This window comes from Eptatretus burgeri, chromosome 15 (assembly GCF_056783735.1).
Source record: "Eptatretus burgeri isolate ZD-2024b chromosome 15, Ebu_testis_v1, whole genome shotgun sequence".
NCBI classification, from domain to species: Eukaryota; Metazoa; Chordata; class Myxini; order Myxiniformes; family Myxinidae; genus Eptatretus; species Eptatretus burgeri.
The window spans coordinates 5,961,833-5,978,703 of record NC_140975.1 but is presented as its reverse complement, the minus strand read 5'-3'; the positions used below and the strand labels follow the sequence as shown (position 1 = coordinate 5,978,703).

The following is a 16,871-nucleotide window of genomic DNA, read 5'->3' as shown; positions in this document are numbered from 1 at the left end:
GGGATCCCAGTGTCCTGAGTTCAAGCCCCGTTGGCTGCTGAATTAACACCAGGGGGTTGACTCAGCCTGTCATCCATCTGAGGTCGGCGAAATGAGTGCCAGTGTACTGGTCCCGGTGTATGCCCCGGTTAGAATAGGTGTACCATATCCCTGTGTGTCGTAAGAGGTGACCAGGGTTGCGTCAGGAAGGGCATCCGGCCATAAAACATTGCCTCACAAAAAGCCAAACCCCTGCACAGCAGGGAAAAATGGCTGTAAAAACGGTTCACATTCGGATGATCCGCTGTGGCGACCCCTGACGGGATCAGCCGAAAGAAGAAGAAGAAGAAGAAGAAGGGTTTGATTTTTCAAATGGTAGTCCTTCAAAAACCGGGTGTCTATTTACCGTCATTTTTTATGAGGAGTGCCAGTTGGCAAAATACGCAATAGGAAAAATCTTGCCGGGCAGAGGAACAATTGTATGTGAACCAATACGTCTTGGCAATGAATCTTCGTCGGTGGATCGGTCAGAATGAAAAGCATCGTATCCAGCACTTCGATCCTTGCGGATCCCTCGTCGCCTCCCGGCTTGTCTGTTTGTCACACGATTTTTGGCAACAGTTTTCAAGCAATCGTCCTGAATTTTTTTTTAATTTTTTTTTACTGTGTGTATGTAGGTGACGGCACAAGGACAGTAACGCTAAATTTTACTGAAGATCCGAAATCCGGATCCGGATCTGAGAAATTCTTAAGTGATTCTTCACCGTTGAGAGATCGGGCCAAAAACGATATCTGGCACAATATCTCAAAACGTTTTGGACGGATTCACGCGTAACTTGGTGGATACCTTGGGAGTGCCACAAGGAAGAATTGATTCAATTTTGGTAAAGATCCGAATCCAGATGTGAATACGGTGTTTTATTTAATTTTTAACTGATTCTTCACCATTGAGAGATGGGGCTGAAAACGATATTGCATGATGTCTCAAAAAGTTTGGACGGATGTGGATGAAACTTGGTGGACAGGTTGGGTGTATGACAAGCACGAATCGATTCAATTTTGGTGAAGATCCAAATGCAGATATGAGAATTCTTTAATTTTTAAGTGATTCTTCACCGATGAGATGGGGCTAAAAACGATATTGCATGATGGCTCAAAAATTTGTGGACGGATTCGGACGAAACTTGGTGGACAGTTTGGGTGTGCGACAAGGAGAATCCTTGGCTATCGCTGGTCAGATTTTGTGTCCAACGAGCGGTTGCTGAGAGAGACTCGGATGAGATTTGTTACCTGCATGGCCCGTGAGCATCAGTTGCGGCTGTATGGACATGTGGCTCGTTTTCCTGACGCTGATCCCGCTCACCAGATTCTCTCAGCGAGGAAGTCTCGTGAGTGGAGGAGGCCATGGGCTGACCACGTACCTCATGGTTGCAGCAGGTTGACCAGCATCTCAAGGAGATGGGGATGGGCCTGGCATCTGCCTGGGGGAAGGCCAGACGGAGGCCCCTGGAGTACCGGCGGAAAGTGGACGCAGCGACACGCTGTTCTGGCACATGCTCCCATACCTGACCTGACAAGGACGAATTGATTCAATTTTGGTGAATATCCAGATACGAGTTATTTAAGTTACAACTGATTCTTCACCATTGAGAGATGGGGCTAAAAACCATATTGCATGATATCTCAAAAAGTTGTGGATGGATTCGGATTAAACTTGGTGGACATGTTGGGTGTGTGACAAGGAAGAATTTATTCGATTTTGGTGAAAATTCGAATCCGGATCCGGATACGAGAATTTTTCAAGTGATTCTTCACCATTGAGAGATGGGGTGAAAAAACTATGTATCGGATGAGATCTCAAACAGTTGTGGACGAGTTATGACACAATTAGGTGAAAAGAACAAGCCGATTCGATTTTGGTTGAGGACGGATTAAGATCCGACCTATCAGTGGCATTCATAATGTAAACTATTCAGCCTGGCGTAGGTGTGTGCTCCACCGAGTGTCGATCCCTTTCACCAAGTGTCACTCAATGAGTAATTTTTCATTCTGTCTGTCTGTTTGTTTGTTTGTATGTTTATCGCCGACAGGTCACAATTTTAAACCGATCTTTACGAAACTTGACCACCTGGAAGAGTTCGTCATCAGCAAGAAGTCTATTATTTATGAGGTTAAAAGTTCAAAAGGTCAACCTAAGCCAAAGGTCAACAACATTGTCAGAGTTATAAAATCCTCAATTTTCATCCGATTGACATGAAATTTGAAGAGGATTTGCACATCAGGTCACTGAATGCAACCACCAATTATTTTTGAGTTCATCTTAGGTCAAAAGGTCAACATGGGCCAAATTTCAGAAATTGTACATTTTCATCCGATTCACTTGAAAATTTAAAAGGAGTTGCATATTTGGTCATTGAATTCAACCACCAATTATTTTTGAGGTCAAATTTGTTTGATGGGTTTCGCAAGTATCATGCTTTGCATGACATATATCTTGTTACTTGCAAAATCGAAATTTTTTCATGTTTATTGGTCAGTCGGTTTTGTTATTCTGTGTGTCTGTTTGCGTCATTCACTTGCAGGTCACAATTTTAAACCAATCTTCATGAAACTTCACCAAGTTGTGGAGGTATTCTCAACTGAGAAGCCCATTGATTCTGAGGTCAAATGTCATCTAGCGGTCAAATTTCTAAAATCGGCATTTTTCATTCATTTGACTTGAAATTTGAACACGATTTGCACATTGTGTCATTGAATAGGGAAACCAACTATTTTTAAGTTTTGAAGGTCAAAGGTCAACTCAAGTTCAAACTTAAAAAATCATCAATTTTAAACTGAAAAATCATCAAATTACATCCTATTAACTTGAAAGTTGAACATAATTTGCAAAGTCCATCACTGAATTGGGAAAGCAACTATTTTTGAGGTCAAAAGGTCAATTCAAGTTCAAACTTCTAAAATCATCAATTTCAATCTGAAAAATGATTAATTTTCATCCGATTGACCTGAGCTTTGATTTAAGATTGTGAATTTTAATCTTCATGAAATGTACAATTTGATGTATCCATGGCAACCTTTGGAGAATGGGGTGGATTTTGCAAGTATCGTGCTCTGCACGACTTCCTTTTCTTGTTATTCTATCTGTCTGTCTTGCTTACAGGTCACAATTCTAAGCCGATAGTCATGAAACTTAACCAAACTGTAGAGGTAGTCTCAACTGAGAAGACTATTGATTTTAAGGTCAAAGGTCATCTTGAAGTCAAATTTCTAAAATATTTTTTCATCCGATTGACTTGAAAGTTGAACAAGATTTGCATATTGCATCACTGAATTGGGAAACCATCGACTTTTTTGAGGTCAAAAGGTCAACTCAAGGTCAAACTTCTAAAATAATCAATTTTCATCCCATTGACCTGAGCTTTAATTAAGATTGTCAATTTTAATCTTCATGAAATGGGCAATTTGATGTATCCATGGCAAACTTTGGAGAGGGGGTTGGATTTTGCAAGTATCATGCTCTGCATGATGTCTTTTTCTTGTTTGTTACTTGGCAAAAAAAGAACATTTTTGCCAATTATGTTGATTGTGTGTGTGTGTGTGTGTGTGTGTGTGTGTGTGTGTGTGTGTGTGTGTGTGTGTGTGTGTGTGTGTGTGTGTGTGTGTGTGTGTGTGTGTGTGTGTGTGTGTGTGTGTGTGTGTGTGTGTGTGTGTGTGTGTCCGTGTCCGCCCGCTCACCTCCAGCCCAAACCATTCAACTGATCGTTCTGAAATTTTCAGAGATTAATGTCACCGAACCTGTGACGGTCACGCATTGAAGTTTCCTAAAATTTGGTCGACCAAAAAGGTCTACAGAGGCCAATAGGCCAATTTGAGACAAATTTTCTAAAATCCTCAAATTTCATCCGATTGACTTGAAATTTGAACAATATTTGCATATCAGGTCAATGAATTCAACTACCAATTAATTTTAAGGTTAAAAGGCCAACACTGGCCTAATTTCTAAAGTTGATAGATGAGACCAAAAACAAAATATATCACTATATCTCCAAAAGTTGTGGACGAGTTATGACAAAACAAGGTGGATGCGTTGAATAGGTGACAAGAACAAGCAGATTGGATTTTGGTTTGGATCCAGCCCATTAGTGGGATGAAAAGCGTGAACTGTTCCACCTGGCAGAGGTATGCACTCTACCGAGTGGCAATCTACTCAGTGCTGTTTTGCCAAGTTGTGACTCTAGGAGTGATTTTTCATTTGTGTGTTTGTCTGTTTGGCCGCACAGAACTTTCATGTTTTTTCTCTGCAATCGCTTGTCGGATTGAGATAAAAATTTCACTATAGGAGTGACGACTCATGTATGACGTTTTAATGATTTTTATGATGTCATATGTTACATGATGTGGTAGCCGTGTTTGAAAATGGAAACATTTTGGACCTCTGTATCTCAGAAACCCCACCGAGGAAAAAATTGAAACTTTGCACCTGGCAAGTGCTTCTCATGGGGAATAGTGTGATTTTTTATGATGTCATAGGTTCCTTCATTATGACGTCATAATTGCATATGTAGAATGTTGTATCCGATCAGTATGAACATTTTTGAGGGTCATCTAGCGATAAATTGGTCCACAGAAAAAAAAAAATTGATGACATCATTGGTCATATGAATCAGCAGCCATGTTTAAAAAACATAAAAATGAGAAAAACCTTCAAAAATATTCTTCTCTGAAATGGCTGAACAGATCGAGGTGAAACTTTACACATATGGCTGCCTATCCATGAGGAACAAAACATTCGCACATATGATGTCATAGGTTACGTGGTTTGGCAGCCATATTGGATTTACCCTAAAACCTATAAAAACATCTTCTTACCAGAATGGCTGGAAAGATCGAGGGGTAAACGTCGTACAAATGTCCCCCAAGCCTTGTGGATACCAAGGTATTCAGGAATAATTCATGTCACATGGTCTGGCAGCCATATTGGATTGAGCGAAAATCTTAAAAAATTCTTTCTCTTGAACCGCTTCATCGATCGACGTGAAATTTCAAAATTATGATCTGGTGGAGATGGCGAATATATGTTTTAAATTCCAACCTGATCGGAAGCATGGTCTGGTAGCCGGAATTATTTAATTTTTTGATCTGGATTTTTTTGGATTCTTAAATGTCACGGAATAATAATAAACGTCATGGGTCAGGGCCAAGTGCCTGATCAAAGCAGAGCGTCTTCGTACCAGGACTGCCAGCAGTTATAAAGCGGCAGTTGTAGTTATGTCTATTATTTATTACATAACGCACTGTACACAAATATCACACAAAATACACAAAATCAAACTACACAAACACTATGCAAGGCAAGTCCTGTTGAGGGTCTGCAATCTCTGATTGTTCTTTTTCTCGTTGGTCATTTTATTCAACCACCAATTATTTTTAAGGTCAAATTTGTTTTTTGGATTTTGCACGTATCGTGCTATGCACGACATCAATCTTGTTTTGTTATCCAGGCATTGTTGCAACAACTCACCTTGAGTACTGACTCCATGTTACGACTCTATGGTGTGACACTCGCTGAATAGTTCAGACCACTGGTTCGAGCTATACCGTCCGCCTGTTAGCGGTGAGTTCATCATCATTTTGCAATGAATGCCGATGTAAAAGTAGGCCGTGCGTAATGCAATGTTCTCGGAATTATTGTGATAATTAAAGTATAATTATCGTAGCTATGGTACATAATATTTGTAAAGGAATTCCTGTTTATTTGGTATTTAATGGATGGAAGTTTTATAACTTTAATGGAATTGTTATATTATTAATCTCTAGTTAATGATTTGTTACTTTCATTTAAATGGTCAGGTACCAAAACTCGGGTGTCCATGTGACATTACATGATTCGAATTGTTCGGCTTGTTGTCGCATCCTGAGTGAGATACAGCTATAGTGTAGTGACAGAATGAAGTGTTTAAAAGCTGCCCTACTGTCGTAAAGTAGTTGAGAGCGTAGAATAATGGAATGGATGTAAATCACTTGAAAAAGAAGAAGTTTATTGTGGGGTTGATACAGTACATGTAACATTACAAATACCATAATTGACCCACTGTGTATGGTTTGTCTTTTGCTTAGGGGGTTTTTATCCTGTCATATGGCACATGCAAAACAACCTGTGGGAAATAAGCTCTGATGCACCGCAATTGGTGTGTCCTTGTTGGTCTATCCTGTGGTTCAATCACCCAGTGTCCTCACTTATATTTCCCGCTACACTTGTAAAGTAGCTTCCTTGCTGGCAACCTCATGTTGGGCTTTAGGTTTAAGATTCATCTCGAGATTGCTGTGTTGACCACATGAGATGATCTGATATTTATATTCCATTGAGATACAGTATTCATTTATTGCAGTAATTTACAATTTGACACCTGGACATGATGGCAAAGCAGGTTGTGCACAGACAGTATCACAAACTCGTTCACACACCAACACTCAAAAACATGGTGCATCACCTCATTGTGCAGCATCTGTTTGAGAAAGAAAGTCCGAACTCGTATTACTTCAGCATCGATGGACTGACGATTCAATTTGTATGTCAGGTCTATAAGCCAGTTGAATAAGACTTGTGTTTATCGATCTCTAACTTGTACATTACTTTTGAGATGAAATCCAGAAGAAGCATGAAAAGTTTGAGATATATTAGACAAGCAAGGGATCAGGCCAAACCAGCCACTGCTCGATGTGAAGTGGAAGCCATTCTTGATGACACTTATAAAAGTCACATTTTCAAACTGATTCTTGGAAATTTTCTTCTCTTTGTAATGAAAACGCGGACTGGGAGATTGGAAAACGCCTACAGGTGTATGAGAAATGACAAAGCTCCTCACTCCCAGTGGGCCAACCTGCGGGCCATTTAAACCGGTGTGAAATTGTCCCTTTGTTGAGTGTGTTGTCGAGCCGGGAGTGGAGAGATTGGATTTGTGTGCTTGTGGAATGGCAAAATGGAACATTAGGCACAAATGTGTATAATATCGGGACTTTTCACTCTTTTGCAATCTTGTGAACCAATTTCCTCATGCTACCTCGATTGCATTTCAAACTCACCATTGGCTGCTTGGGCTCATCATTAAGTGCCATCTCACGAAACGACCAGACATTTCAATTTTCCCATAACGTCAGCAATTAAGATGGCTCCAAGCTGTTTTCCCGGTTTGAGGAAGTGTTGGGCTTCCAATTGATGGTAATGGATACTGCCCACGCGTGATGGCTCACAGTACAATAAATAAATGTGAATGAATCAACGTAACAAACAAGTGAATGAAGAGGACAATAGACAAAGAGAAGTTGTTTTTGTAACATGAGGCCAATTTTGTGTCCATGATGTTTAACACTATTTATTTAATTTCATAGGATAGCAAAACTGGATAGGCGAGTGCGGGGGCGGGGGGGTTGACGATGTCTCCTTACATATTGATATCCATCCATCTATTGGGACCAAACTCTGCACAGAGCTTTGGTGCTGCCAACGCAGTCTCCTTGGCTATTGGACACAATCCTGGACAGGTCACTATTCCAACACAGTATGCCAGGATGCTGGTGGCACTCATTTTGCCAACCTCAGAAGAATGACAGGCATAGTCAACCCCACCATGTATTAATTCAACAGCCAAATGGGATTTGAACGCAGGATCCTCGGATCCCAAGCCCACCAACCGAACCATTAAGCCAGCACCAGGCATGCATGTTGGTTTATTGGTGCTAAAGTTGTACGTTTTGCCTTTCACAAAATCTAACACACATTTTAATTTGTGAGAAATTCACAATATAAGCTTTGAATTCCATACGAATGTCTGTCTATTCAGCATTTGGAAAATTATTGGGTCCCAGTAACCCCCCCCCCCAACCTCAACCCCTGCAACTCCCCCCTACTCCTCATCGGCACCCAACCTCTTTCTTCTTGACTTCATGTGTGCCTCGTACACATTCCATGAACTTCCACTCACCATATTCCTCCCGTACCACCGTACCATTCATTCCCTCTCCCTCCCCACTTTTCATCTCGACCCATCTCCTCCCTTTTCTTTAACATTCATCATCCATCCCTAAGTCTCGTGTTGGCTTCGTGGTTAAGGTGGCTGGCTTTAAGGTCCCCTGTCGTTTTGTTGAATTAACACCAGGTGGTTGACTCAAGGGTTGGCAAAATGAGTACCGGCTCACTGGTGACAGGGGGCACTGCATCAGTGGCACAGCTGTTCCCCCACCAAATGATACAGCCAAGCAGCCACAGGCTGCATACGAACAAATTAAAAAAATCCACCCTTCTCCAACCACTTTATTTGGCTTACTGTATGTATTATGTGAATGGCACGAGTGTATTTCGTTATGGTGTTTTCGGAGCGCAAAGCCCCCTTTCCTGCTCATCCACCTCGTCCTACCCCTCTCCCCATCACTTGTATCACTGTGTACGTGGAAAAGCGACCTCAGTCATAACGTTACTATAGCAACGCATAGCAATGGCGTGTCTTCTTTTTCTTCCTCTACTTATTCTTCTTCTATTAGCCCCAATCCAACTGGAATGTTACCTCTTTACACACACACACACACACACACACACACACACACACACACACACACACACACACACACACACACACACACACACACACACACACACACACACACACACACACACACACACACACACACTGCAATGAAAACTCTCAATTCCACATTTGATTTCCAAAGGGAGAAGAAAACACACACAATCAAACACCACACACGTGATTCTGTGAAAGCCTTTGATTGGCTCATTAAAAACAAAAAACACAACGTGCACTTGTTTGATTGTACTAACAAGGCTTTAATAACACCAACTGATCATTTACGTCCATCCGAAACCAAAGCAATTTCTAAATAATACTCATCACAAACACAATGCATGTATCATCAATGACGTCACAGTAACCTGAAAAACAACAGCAAAACAATGGCATGTTTTATATCCAACTGCAACAAGCATAGACTTTAGTGCAATAATAAATAAATAAATATATATTATATGTATATGTATATGTCTGGTTTTGATTTTCCCTATTTTCGCGACTCGTCACAGTGAAACAGGTGTGATGCTAATCTTACAGGTGGACGTATATTTTGTCGTTACAATCAGGCTGCACCCCATAGGCTGGTGTTACGTCGGTGGGGTAAATGGGGGTAAGCAGCAGTGGTACTAATAAGGTACACAGCACAAGTACGTGTTCCATTCAGCATGGACGTGATGTAGCTAAAACGTTCCGACCAATTGATCCATCAGACAATGTGTTTAAAACACAAACAGTTGATTAAATTCATAACCAACCAGTTATTCGATCAAACGAACAAGAAATAAATAAATAAATAAATAAATAACGCATCATTAATGGAACACTTGTATATCATTATGCTGTCCCAAAGGTACTATTCACATTTAACATTCATATTCATGTTAGATAATCAATTTTATTGTTTGAAGAAGAAGTTTCCTTTGAGACTTCAACTCCTGTGATGTGCATGTGGTGCAGGCTGGATGGTCCAAACGTCCTGCAAAGTCTGTTTTGTTCTACTTTTTTTTTTTGCTCTCCTGAATCCATTTTCCATCCCTCACCAAAGTGCTTAAAATTTTTTTTTATCTACAAGTGAAAGAAGCCTTGCAATGAACGACTCGTCCGTAGTCTCACCGCATCGGGGTCACGTAACGCGAATGTAAAAATGACGTTGCAATATGGATTAAATGACGTCAAACTCGCGGGAGTGGATTTATTTCCATACGGTCTGGCTCGTCGGAAATGCATCGAAGGCCAAAGGTTTCTGGATGAAAATTTGCTGAATTAGTGCGAGTTCTGGAGTGTGGATGACGTGCACAATGACGTCATAAAGAAATCCGCTGATTAGTGTGGATTTAAAAACAGCAAAACTTCCAGCTGTGAATACAAATGGTAAGGAATTGTGTTGTTTTGTGTAATTAAAGCTCAGGAATTACTCCAGGTTACTTTACTTACTGTATCACCATCGATTGAAATGGAAGGTGTTTGGTGACGTCAGCAATTTGTGAGCACACACGACCCCACGGCCATATTGGAGTACAAGCGGAGGACAATGCCCCAATCCTCAGTCCATTCACGATCGGTGAAGTAGAAAATCGGTATCATTGTAGTTTGTGTGCTTTGTCATGACCAAAAAATTGGGGTAAAGCGTGTTCCGAAGCTTGGGTGTGTTGATACGTTGGACAATTTGTCGAGAGTGATATTATAACAAAACATGGGTTTGGTTTAGGGTTAGGGTTCGGGTTAGGGTTAGGCAACACAGATCCACAAATGAATTTCACAATACAGCTGTTAGGGTTAGGGTGAGGGTTAAGGTTAGGGTTAAGGTTGGGGTTAGGGTTAAGGTTAGGGTTTGTTAGGGTTAGGGTTAGGGTTTGTTAGGGTTAGGGTTAGCTGTTAGGGTTTGGGTTTGTTAGGGTTAGGGTTAGCTGTTGGGGTTAGGGTTAGGGTTAAGGTTTGTTAGGGGTAGGGTTAAGGTTAGGGTTAAGGGTAGTGTTAAGGCTAGGGTTAGGGTTAAGGTTACGGTTAGGGTTAGGCAACACAGACCCACAAATGAATTTCAGAATACAGCTGTTAGGTTAGGGTTAGGGTTAGGGTTAGCGTTAGGCAACACAGACCCACAAATGAATTTCAAAAGACAGCATGGTCCAGAAACGAGATGAACTTTGCCAACCGTTTTATATCCAATTATGGTGAATTATCTTGTGTTTTAATGAAAGTTTTTACTTGCTGGAGTGGAAGAGATGAAGGCGTGGAAAAGTTTGGGTTCCTACAACCAGTTGACGTCGACCTGGATCAGTGATGCGGCTGTTTTTATGACGAATGGCTTTCATGTCGTACGCGCAAAGGTCGGCCTACAATACGTTAATGACGCGGACTCATGTTGGCAGAACAGATAAGCATGATGATATGATATATATGCAATTTATACACATACACACATATACATATATACACACACGCACGTGTGTGTGTTAACATAATGCTTATCTGCTCTGCTATCTTCTGTAATACTCTCTGATGTTCATCCTTCCCCAAAGCATTATCTTCTTTCTCCAACTCTTCAAGAAAGACACCAACTAAACAAATAATGTCAGCTGATGGGACAACCAGCTTGAAGTCCATCCAAGTGTCAGCACAATCTGTGATGCAGCACTCTGCATGCAAATCGTCAATCGGACAGTTTATAATTGTGTTGGGACTCAAACCCAGACGATTCAGCTTCAAGGTAAGTGTTCTACGACTGTACCATCTTCACTCACACACACCACACGTACCCCCTTACTCCATGTACATCATTAGGTATTGAGAAATAAAAGACAAATTTGCCGTTTCTTGGACTACCTTGACAATCTCATTCTGAATCCCTCTCAAACATCCCTCATAACTTGAAGTCAAGCCTCCATATTGAAATATTTGTCATGTTTCTTGTAGGCAGTTTATGATACGTCAACCAATCCCCCTATCGGCACGATTGCCACAACAAAATACAGTGCAAAAATTCACCATGTAATCTCCCATTTTATCAAATATATGTAAACACGTTGTTGCCGTCCACCTGTACTTTCAATATGTTTGCTTGTAATCCAAGATGGGTGCTCGCAAGTGTGGTGACGTCACAGTTACAAGCTCTATACCATCGATTAAATCATTCACATCCTGCATGAGATTGAGACATACACCTCATCTTACGAGGATTAACCGTGGTTCTTTGTACAGTGCACGGGTCGTGGAGATCCACTTGCTGGCCGAAGAAGTGCTTGAGATTTAGAAACTCTAATCTTTGGCACGTGACCAAGCAAATGGAACTTGTCCCAAAACTTGTCGGACGCTTGAGTGGAGGAAGCTTTGGATGGGTCACGGGTTTGGATGCCGAGGCAGATCTTCAGTGGGCACTGTTGGGACGGGGTACCACCTCAAGATGTGGTGCGCAAATAGGCTTTCAAACATTGACATCATAATAGGTCTACAACTGGTGTTTCTATCTCGAGCTTTGAAGGGTTATTTACATTGTACATGTGCAAGGGATGCGAGAGAAGTTGAAAAACTTCAGAGCTGAGAAACTGAAAAGAAGGGGGCAAAGTTCGCAGATAAAAGAGAGGGTAGGAGTTTTAATGAAAAGGAGGTTGTGACAAAACAAAGGTAAATGGAGGAGAACTGTATTGAATATCCGGGAGAGGGGGGTGTGTGAAGTGGAGGATTGGGGTCGTAATTGGGCAGAAATTCCACCATATTGCATACATAATATGTAGGCGTCGCCTTGCCAGCAAAACAAACCAGTTGAAAAGAGAGCCTTCCAACAGAAACATGTCACAAGGTAATCTTAATACTCTTCAAAATTAGATTATAATTATAGTTGGATATTATATACTGCAGGACAACAATTGCACGAGCAATATGCAGTGCTCGAAGTTTCAGGAGGGCATTGGATTGAAAAACAAAAGTTTCTTTGATTATGGTTCTGGAGTTATTTATTTGGCAAGGCGGACCTTTATGGCTATTCGACCTCCTCTATAAACTTCTCAACTCAAACATATAATTGAGTCAAAAATATTAACATCAAACTCCATTTGTGAAACCGAGCTCAATCTGATGAGGAAAAAGTGCCACTGCCTCTTTTTCTTGGAGGAATCAGGTGGAGGGGGAAAGGGGGAGAGGGAGGGGCATTTCAGAAGCTGTCCATTTTGTCGAGTATCACTTGAGATGTAAGATGAATATGTCATCGATTGGTAACACAACATGATTCCATTGGTTAATAAGTTCTAAGACAACAGATGGACTGACTGATGAGGGCAGCTCTCAACTGTAGTGAAACGTCAGGGACAACACTGTAAAGTCTGATAGGCCAGAGGCCAGATGGGTTTTCAGCAGGTCTCCTTTTTGATCTTTGGTGTTCAAACCCCTTCGGCCTGCTTTGCATTGGCACTGAGTAGGGTGACCTGTGTATTTCGAGTTGCTGGTGGGTCTCGGGCAGCCGACGCCAATGTGCTATTGGAAGCTAAGCCTCGTCCCAGCACTTCTGACTCCTGGCTGCTGTCGAGAACTTGTGTAGTGCTCTGTGGTGGGCAGAAGACCAAGACGCATGCTCGGCGAAGGTCTCGGCTACGGAGTGCATAGATAATTGGATTTATAGTGGCGTTCATGAGGCAAAGCATGCTGCAAAAGGCAAAGACCATTTTCGTGAAATCGTCAATGTGCCAAAACACATCATATACCATGATGACCAACACAGGACCCCAACAGAAGATGAGAGTTGCGAGTATGAGGACTAGTGTCTTGGCGAGTCGAATGTCCATCCGGTGTTCATCAGCTTTCCGCTTCTCTGCTTGGGACATCCTTTTAAGAGCCGTCGCACGACGCATCATGGTAGTGGTGTGGACGTGAGCCTTCCAGAGGATGAACACATACGCGTACACAATGATTAGGAGGAGCAACGCGACTAGGCCGATCCATGATAGCAGATACCTCTCATCAATGAGTGGAAAGATGTCCGAACAAATCGAGTGTAGGCGCCGGCAATTCCAACCGAGTAAAGGTAGGGTGCCTGTGACCACAGCCAACAACCACATCACTCCCAGGGCTATTACTGCCTTACCACGAGTCACAATGGTCCTGTAGGAAAGGGGGCGGTGGATAGATATGTAACGGTCTATGGCGGTGAGAAACAGACTGCACACCGAAGCCGTAAAAGATGCCGTGACGCCTCCAAGCTTGAATAGAAACACTCCTTCAGTGTCCTTTCGATGGAACACATGGAAGTCCGTAAAGCTGTAGACGAAGATTACACTCGCGAGGAGATCCGCAATTGCCAGACTGCTTAGGAACAGGTACGATGGCTTTCCACGCAAGCTGGGAGTACGGAATATGACAAAGAGAACCAAGGCATTCTCAAGAACCGTGAAGAATCCCAACGTGATGGTGAGGATTCCAATGGCGGCCTGCTGCTCACGGGTCAAGATCATAAAACATTCCATGTCCATGAAGTTTCCGCTGCAGTTGAGTGAGGTGGATGAACTGTTGGTTGGCCAGCGGTCAGGTCCAATGGGCCCGGGGATAGGTGGTTGCTGGGTGGCCTCTAATATATCTATGGACAAAGCCTGGAAATCTGCCAAACTCTTCATTGTGCTACAGTTTTTTTATCCAGCTTTGTGAGGTCACCTTAGGTCAAGCTTTGACACTTTTTAATTTGGATAATCTTGGAAATCAACTCCTGCATTGCCATACCTCAAACCACCACACCAATGACATTCCAGTGCTCCAAACATGACGATCCTTTCAGAATGGTTAGCAGTGTGGTGGGAAGGGGGGTGGGGAGGGGGGGTCCCAGTGAAAGGGCACCACTTTACAGCAGCACGGTCAATCACGCAGTAAAGGGAATAAATAGAAAGTAAATCCCGTTGTGTTTACATCAATTTAACTCAAGGCAGGTCCCTGTCCACACAAGCGGCAAATGAAAGCGGCCATCAGTCTTGGATTTTCAAGGCCCTGGTTTCCCACCTCACCACTAATCCATTCGTCCTGATGGAACGCTGTCCCACTCGATCTCCGGCCAATGTGAATAGATGAGGAAATTATTGGAGATCACTGACCTGGAAAACAAAATCAAGTGTTCAGCTTGAAGGACATAGTGTCATGCTCTTCATCTTCATTTACACAAATACAGGCTAAACCAGAGGGGGAGCACTCGGTAGAGTGCAAAACCTCCACCGCCAATACTGCTAGGTCACTCAAGTGAACCTGATATCCTATTCATTCAATTTGACATCAACAGTGCTCACAGAGTTATAGTTTGCAACTTTCCCTTTTACTTTTAACTTTTACATACTCAATTCATTCGTCATAACTAGATTCCTTGAGACAGAAATAGATTTTACGTGGGTATATCCACCTGAAGTTCCAAAATCAGCCACAATTCTAATTTTGGCATTTTTTTTGTTGGAAATCACTGAAAACATGAAGAAATGCAAAAAAAAAAAATTTCTCTAACAATTTTTTTGGGGGGGGTAACAAATTTTTTTTTGGGGAGGGGGGGAGGGTTGGAAATCACAAAGCATGTAGCAATGGAAAAAAAATTTCTCTATTTTGGGGAGGGGGTAAAAAAAAATTTGGGGGGGGTTGGAAATCACTTAAAACATGTAGAAATGCAAAAAAAAAAACTTTTTTTTTCTCTAACAATTTTTTTTTTGAGGGGGGGGGACCAAGTCCAAAATTTAATGGCATGATCCTTGGACCATACCTAACCCCCCCCCACCAAGTTTCATCGAAATCCATCGAGGAGTTTTTCCGTAATACTGTTCACAAACAAACAAACAAATACACAGAAAGGGGTGAAAACAGTAACCTCCATCCATCTTCGAAGATGGCGGAGGTTAACTCGAGGGGGAGCACTCGGGAGAGTGCAAAACCTCCGCCGCCAATACTGCTGGGTCACTCAAGTGAACCTTATATCTTATTCATTAAATATGATGTCAACAGTGCTGACAGTTATAGTTCTTTTCTCCAACATTTTTTTTTGGGGGGGGGAGTTGGAAATCACTTAAAACATGTAGAAATGCAAAAAAAAGAAATCGAAATTTTGTTGAAAAAAAAAGTTGCAAAAATTTTTTCTCTCTAACAATTATTTTTTTTTGGGGGGGGGGGGGTGGAAATCACTTAAAACATGTAGAAGTGCAAAAAAAAAAAATTCTCGAACAATTTTTTTTTGGGGGGGGGGACCAAGTCCAAAATTTAATGGCATGATCCTTGGACCATACCTAACCCCCCCACCAAGTTTCGTCGAAATCCGTCGAGGAGTTTTTCCGTAATACTGTTCACAAACAAACAAACAAACAGAAAGGGGTGTAAACAGTAACCTCCATCCATCTTCGAAGATGGCGGAGGTTAATAACAATGATACAGTGCAGGGTAAATCACTAATTAATTACAATCAGGGAAAGTCACCAATAAAAAAAAAGCAGGGTGAATCACTAATTAATGACAATCAAGGTACAACACGAATCAATAACAATCAGGGTGAATCACTAATTAATAACAATCAAGGTACATCACTAATTATAACAATCAGGGTGAATCACTAATTAATAACAATCATGGAACATCACTAATTAATTATCAGGGTGAATCACTCATTAATAATAATCAAGGTACAGCACAAATCAATAACAGTCAAGGTACATCACTAATTAATAATCAGGGTGAATCGCTAATTAATTACAATCAGGGTACATCACTAAAAATAATTCGGGTGAATCACTAATTAATAACAATCAGGGTACATCACTAATTAATTATAAACAGGGTGACTCACTCATAATAATCACAGTGAATCACGAATCAATGACAATCAAGGTACATCATTAATTCATAACAATCAGGGTACATTGCTAATGAATAATAATCATGGTAGCTTACAAAGTAATAACAATCAGGGTACCTCATTAATTAATAATCATTTGTGAATCACAAATTAATAATAATTGTGGTAGCTTACAAATTAATCACAATCAGGGTACATCACTAATTAATAATCATGGTGAATCACTAATTAATAATAATCACGATGACTTACAAATTAATAAACATCAGAGTACATCACTGATTAATAATCATAGTGCATCACTAATTAATAATAATCATGATGACTTACAAATTAATAACCAGGGTGAATCGCTAATTAATAACAATCATGGTACATCACAAATGAATAACCATCAGCGTACATCATTAATTAATAATCAGGGTGAACACTAATAACAATCAGGGTACATCACTAATTAATAATAATCAGGATACATCACTTATGAATGACAATCAAGGTGAATCACAAATGGA

General features: G+C 41.2%; 1 protein-coding gene and 1 long non-coding RNA gene across 6 annotated transcripts in view; one reads left to right on the top strand and one right to left on the bottom strand.

Moving 5' to 3' along the window:
- The window catches only part of LOC147011402 (uncharacterized), a 189,865-nt gene that overhangs the window by 130,227 nt on the left and 42,767 nt on the right, over positions 1 to 16,871 (top strand). For all 4 annotated transcript variants that reach the window (XR_015051766.1, XR_015051765.1, XR_015051763.1 and 1 more), the window contains one exon: positions 5,481 to 5,593. This is a non-coding gene — a long non-coding RNA (uncharacterized LOC147011402). The remainder of the gene's footprint in view (positions 1 to 5,480; positions 5,594 to 16,871) is intronic.
- Positions 8,766 to 16,871, bottom strand: part of CNR1 (cannabinoid receptor 1) — a 47,495-nt gene continuing 39,389 nt past the window's right edge. For both annotated transcript variants that reach the window (XM_085856342.1, XM_085856343.1), the window contains exon 2: positions 8,766 to 14,629. In XM_085856342.1, coding sequence (XP_085712468.1) covers positions 12,935 to 14,161 — 1,227 coding nt within the window. In that variant the 5' untranslated portion in view covers positions 14,162 to 14,629 and the 3' untranslated portion in view covers positions 8,766 to 12,934. The remainder of the gene's footprint in view (positions 14,630 to 16,871) is intronic.